Source organism: Ictalurus furcatus, chromosome 27, assembly GCF_023375685.1.
Source record: "Ictalurus furcatus strain D&B chromosome 27, Billie_1.0, whole genome shotgun sequence".
Lineage (NCBI taxonomy): Eukaryota > Metazoa > Chordata > Actinopteri > Siluriformes > Ictaluridae > Ictalurus > Ictalurus furcatus.
This window is the reverse complement of record NC_071281.1, coordinates 8,812,544-8,818,850: the sequence shown is the minus strand read 5'-3', so window position 1 is coordinate 8,818,850 and position 6,307 is coordinate 8,812,544. Positions and strand designations below refer to the sequence as shown.

At 36.9% G+C, this 6,307-nt stretch overlaps 1 protein-coding gene across 1 annotated transcript; it reads left to right on the top strand.

Annotated features, from left to right (window-relative positions):
• The first annotated feature begins 361 nt into the window (after positions 1 to 361).
• Positions 362 to 2,578, top strand: cartl (cocaine- and amphetamine-regulated transcript-like). The gene is made up of 3 exons (XM_053617269.1): positions 362 to 539; positions 858 to 932; positions 1,600 to 2,578. Exons 1-3 carry the CDS (start codon positions 408 to 410, stop codon positions 1,705 to 1,707), a joined length of 315 nt encoding a protein of 104 aa, XP_053473244.1. The 5' UTR covers positions 362 to 407; the 3' UTR covers positions 1,708 to 2,578.
• The last annotated feature ends 3,729 nt before the right edge of the window (positions 2,579 to 6,307 follow it).

Below are 6,307 nucleotides of genomic sequence, written 5' to 3'. Positions count from 1 at the left end.
AAAGTTATTCTAAATTTAAATCCTCTATGCACAATATTCATGTCACAACAATTGTTGTGATGCCATGTTTTATTCAACTACAGAGTCATGTAAGGTTTTTCACACAGTAGTTACTGTTGTCATTTTGTTGCTATTTTCTAAAAACTGTTTTAGTAGGGCCGATGTCGTCCCCTACAGATCTGTGACATATAGCGAGTGTTGCACAAGGGAGGGGGGGTGTTGGGGGGGGGGGGTTTACTTATTAAAAACCATTAAACAAACCTGATGGGCGGGACATATGGGTTTATTGCCCAGCCTAGAGGGCAGGACATATCTGGTTATAAAGCTAGCTTTGATAAGAGTGAAACTGCTGTCCAGGTTCCTCACTCGTCAGTCCTACTGTGTGATCGAGACACTGTCTCAGGACCATGGAGAGCTCAGGGATTGTGATCGGAGTGCTGCTCATCACTCTGTCTTTCATCATGTGCAACGGACAACATTTACCTGAGATATCTGCAGAGGATTTGCAGAACTCTGATATAAACCCTGACAAGGAGATGGTATGTACAAGTCATTTTAATTTATTCAGAAGCTTATAAATTCATTTTCAGGATCATGAATGTAGTAGTTTATAGATACAGTAGTCTGGCTCTTATAAATACTGATTAATTAGCATGACATGTTACTCATTCGCACAAATCTGAAGAGATTAGAAAATACTAGTATACTAAAATACTAAAATACTAAAAATTAGTGACTGATGCTTTTTTGTTTACTTGGGTCCTGCTCATTTACAGGATATAATACATTGCATATTATTATTTACAGTAGGTGAATGCACCGAACAGGGAAAATAAATAAGTTTCTCATCTGCACAGGTTGAAGTGATGGCGGAACTTCTGTCAAAGTTTCAGAACAGATTTCCATCAACGGAGAAACGCGCCATTCCAGCGGCAAGTTCTTCTTCCCTTTCTCCTTCCTCTTCTTATAATCCCCACTTAAGTGCAATACGGTTGATCAGATAATTTTGAGCTTGTCAGATATGGTCTACTAGAATAGACACTCAGCATGAATGTAGAAAGAAATACATGATTTACTGCTATTTTATTTTTCAATACTTAGGATTTCACATAGATTCGGAATATGTCACAACAAAAGCAAAATGTAAAATGTATACTCTCAGACTGACCATTATTCTTAAACATGTGGCTGTAAATTACCTAAATGTGGCTCTAAATTATTATTCTTAAATATGTGGCTTTAAATTCTTGTTGTACTCCAAAAAAAATGATGTTTTACCAAATCTGGGAATGTTATCTATAGCACAAGGAGATTGCCTAGACCATTTAGACACTCTGACAAGAGGTCTTATATTTTTCCCAATTTCTGTTAAATTCTTTACATTTAATCTGTCTTGCATGTAATGTATTCTTCTATAACAATATAGATATATTTTTATTATTTGCTTTTACTTAGATAATCAAAATAATGTATGTCATTTCTTTGCATTGTGAACACAATAAATAAGGATGCTTGTAAAATTTCTTTTGTGTCGATTTTAAAGTAATCATTTTCAGGGATGATATGTGAGTGTAGTAATAAAGAATTCTTTTTTCTCAGTGTGCAGTCGGCTCCCGCTGTGCGATGAGGTTTGGTCCCCGCTTTGGGCAGCTGTGTGAATGTGGTCGAGGCTACCACTGCAACTCATACCTGCTAAAGTGCATCTGAGAAACCCGGAGGAGAGCTGTCTTAATCTCTCAGCTCAACATTTCACAAACACGATCACTTACGGAGACATGGAAATGCATATCTTTTAGAATAAAGCAATTAGTCAACGTGTATATGTCTATAAGGATTTTAGCCTCATTGAGCGAGTATTCTGAGCTTTAATATTTTCAGTAAATATTTCTGTTTCTTAACACTTTATTGAGCCATGATAAAAGTATATCTAAGCAGCAAAAAATTTCTTCAAGAATGTAGAATGCATGTGTGTTTTAATGTTTGCAGTAGTGCAGCTATGTTGTTTTGAGTATTACAGTATAATCTTAGTCCATTCATAGTATGTAATGACCCATACAATGTATTATTTTACACAATAAACCCATGTTCTCATTTAACAAGCTTTGAAATTTCTGCAACAATTTTTAATGCATTCCTGTGTCTTTCTTTTGATCTGTTCATGGTGTTTTTTGGAACAGTCATTCCCAATGGCTCTGTAGAGGGATGTGCTGTTCTACCAGCTGGTTTTTAATGCTGGTTTTCAATTATTAATGCATGGAAAAACCTATTATTCCCTTATAGTCACTATTGACAACTGCTGAAACAGCATTCATCTGCCTCAGGACACATTTTGAGTGCATAGTAAACAAAGATACTGCCGTTTATAGTGTAGTGCAGGTAAAAGAAAATGTTTAGGTGCCAAAGATGAGCATGCCAAGAGTCAATCATTAAATGGTCGAGTGGATTTTAATAGGAATTAGTTTGATCTGTTGCTTGTGGTGTGCTGAAACATATTGATGAATAGTAATTGATGTAGCCAGTTACGCAGCTGCTCTTCGAATATTAAAAAAATAACCTTTCAGAATGAGACAGTTCAACATTTCCCATTGCGGACCATTGAGATACAGGTACATATGCTGTAGGCAAAAGTGTAGCAAATCTTCAGAAGTAAATAAACATCTAAATGAAATTATTTCATTTGTCTTCAGTGAGCAATAAAAAAATATGAATCAATACAGTACTCAATAGTTCTAGCTGAACCCAATAGTGATGCATGTTGGAGATTAAGGTTTATGGGGTTTTTCCCCCCACTTCATTAATGTTTATCATCGGGAAGCCCAAGGGCGTGGATATAAAGTGTATAATTGTACACATTCTCACCAGTTACCAATTACTAAGATCAGCAATGTTAATGAGGAAACAAGCAATCTGCACCAAATTAAACCATAAATCACACCATAACCGCTTCTTGAATGAAGAGATTCATATAAGCTGGGTTAAAGACAGCTGATGTGATATTTAAGAGCAAGAGGAGTATGAGTGAATTCTTTGTGCCCTAACAAACTTTCACATGTCTCAAGATGCTAAGCCCAGAGGATCCAGAGCCTCCTGCATTATCTTACTAAAGGAGACAAGAGGAGCTTTGTGTACTATTAAATGCCATGATGAAGTGTTTCTCTCTCTCTCTCTCTCTCTCTCGCTCTCTCTCTTGCTCTCTGTCTCATGACAGCCCAAATGTTAACAGTATTTAGTACCAGAAAGTAGTTTACTTTCTCACTATGTTTAGCACAGATTCGATAGAAGAATCTAATTACCAAAGCTGCTCTGTTCCAAACTTTAAAATGAAATTGAGGCGTTAAAGCACTAGAGTGATGCTTTGATTTTACACATGCACAAGCAAATCTACTCAAGGTTTAAAAGTAGTTTAAATGTACTTGTGTATATATAGAATTATGTGAAAAAATATGTACACCCAATGGAAATTGTTGGCTTTTTTTGACATATTGTACAAGCAAACATTTGAGCATTTTGAAACTATTAAAAAAGATGATATACTTGAACAAAACTACATGGAAAAATGTCTTTTTCAATCATTATTCAACAGAAATATCAATAGATGTGATAATCTTCTGTGGAGAAAGTAAGTACACACGTCAGAAGCTAGTATTGCCCCCTTTAGCAGAAATAACTTCTTGTAGGTGTTTTGCATAATTGTCCACCAGGTTTGCTGGAATTTCTTATCACACGTCCATGCAATATTCTCTCAGTTGTGAGATGTTCGAGGGTTTTCTGGCATGTTCTGCCCGTTTCAAATCCCCCCACAACATTTCAATGGGATTCAAATCCAGACTTTGACTAGGCCATTCCATAACCCTGCATTTCTTCTTTTTGAGCCATTCCTTGGTGGATTTGCTAGTGTGCTCAGGATCATAATCCTGTTGAAAGGTCCACTTTCAGTTCAACTTCAACTTTTGGGCAGATGGCCTCACATTATCTTCAAGCACTCTTTGATATGATGCAGAAATCATAGTTACATCAATGAATGCATGCTGTCCAGTCCCTGAGGCAGTGACGCAACCCCAAACCATAGCATTTCCACCACCTTGCTTCACAGTTGGTATGAGGTGCTTCTTTTGAAAAGCTGTCTTTGGTCTGCGCCAAACATGTCTGCTGTTGCTGTGGCCAAACAACTTTATCTTTGATTCATCTGTCAAGAGCTCATTATTCCAAAAGGCCTGGTCATTGTCTATATGCTCATTGGCAAACTGTAGTCTTGCTCTAATCTTCTATTTTGGACAGCAGTGGTTTTTTCCTGGCACACCTCCCATGCAGGTCAAATTTTCTGATTGTAGTAACATGCACTTTGATGCCAACAGTTGCAAGACATACTAGCAGATCATGTGATGAAATGTGGGGTTCTTGGAGACTTCTTTCTGCATCAGACCATCTCCTCTTGGGCTGAATTTGCTGGGACGGTCATTTGAAATCTATGCCACTTGTAGATTATTTTCCTCACAGTGCAATGATGTATTTCAAATCATTTTGAGATCTTTTTAAATCCCTTGCCAGGCCTTACAGAACTCTTTAGAACTTGGCATGATGACACCACACACCTCAATAGCAAAGGGAACATCAGACACTAGATATGAGTGGGGTGTAAATAAGACAGGTTCTACCTGCACTCCCTAAGCAGGTTCTAATCACTGGCTCCCAATCCTGAATACCTGAGTCAAATATTATAGATTTGAAGGTGTGATAAATGTAGGTGTACTTACTTTTGCTATGTGGCTGATTTGTTTTTTTGTTCATTTAAATTGTGAAAATTACTACAAAATGTCAATTTTATGTATCACCTTTAAAAAAGAGGATCAAATGTTTGCTTGTTCAAATTTCCAAGGGTTTATTCACATGACTGTATATATATACACGAGTAGCTGTGTGCACCCTCTCATGACATAATGCTAATAGGGGGTTTAATTATTCCCATGAGAGACCCTTTTGCATAATTTATACAGGGTTTAAATTATATTACCTTAGTGAATTTACAATCAGGAAGTGCCTATTTGCACAACAGTGTCATTATAAAAAAAAATTAACTTGATATGTTATTTTTGGAAAGTTTTCATTTATTAAAGGTTTGTGTGAGTAAAACTGTGCAAACGTGACAACAACTGCGGGGAAAAAAACATGCAGGTTTCTTTTCTAAGAGGGTCTTTGGAGAATTACATCTTTCAAATGAACAAAATAATAAGAATAAGAATTTGCCCCAAATGAATATGTAATTTGGAGCGTTTCTACCCAAAATGGCAAAATACAGGGCAGTGTCTATGGAAAAAGGACCATGTACTATACTGTAGAATCTTACTGCAGAGTAAAAATGATTTAATTACATTACCTAAGGATGCACAGTTATGTCTATGCCCTTTGATTTTATGTTCATATGGCCTAGGATTTTGAACAGTTTTTCAAAACATCTCACTGTCTATAATTACACAAGGGTGTGACAGATTCAGAATGATTATCATATGCATAAAATATACTTTAATATTGTTTTGTGGCACAATAGAAAAGTCTTCACCCTATAGTCAGGAGAACGTGAGTTGAAATCTTGATGATGCCACAGCCATCTGTGGCTGGGAGCAAAATTGGCCATTCTGTCTGGGTAGGACTGATGGCATTGTCTCACTCCCCTGTCAGTCACAGTGACACTAGCCAGTCATAGGCATCTGTAAGCTCATGTATGCGGAAGAGGGTAGATGGCACTTTATCTCTGAGTGTGCCCTGTGATGCAACATGACCAGCAATTGATGCTGTTCATTGACCTGGAGGAAACCCAACCCCCAAGCACAGGAAAAACATGCAAGCTCCGCACACATGCGACAGAGGTGGGATTTGAACCCCGATTATGTCATAACTTAATCTAAGAAGGAACATCACCAGAACATTCAGAATTTATTCAGGTTCTGAAAAGCACCACAACATTAAAAAAAAGTTTCTCTAACATCCTAAAAACACATTTCATATTAATGATTTACTTCACAATGTAATTGTTTGAATTGTTGTATCTTACCGCATATTTGTTTTATGAATAAGTTATATGAGAACTTACGACCTGCAGACAGTGAGAAGTGCAGACCACAAGCCTCCTGTTGGAAAGCTTTTAATCTCATTTGAAAAACACCAAAGTCTAGAATCAGCCACAGGTCACCTATTAAACAACTGCAACCTTTCAGTTTGGGATACATTTACTAACTGTTACAAAACCTCCAGAAAGCAACCGAAACCTGTCATTTCTTCAGTTTAATCTAAAACCCCTAAAAGCAGATAT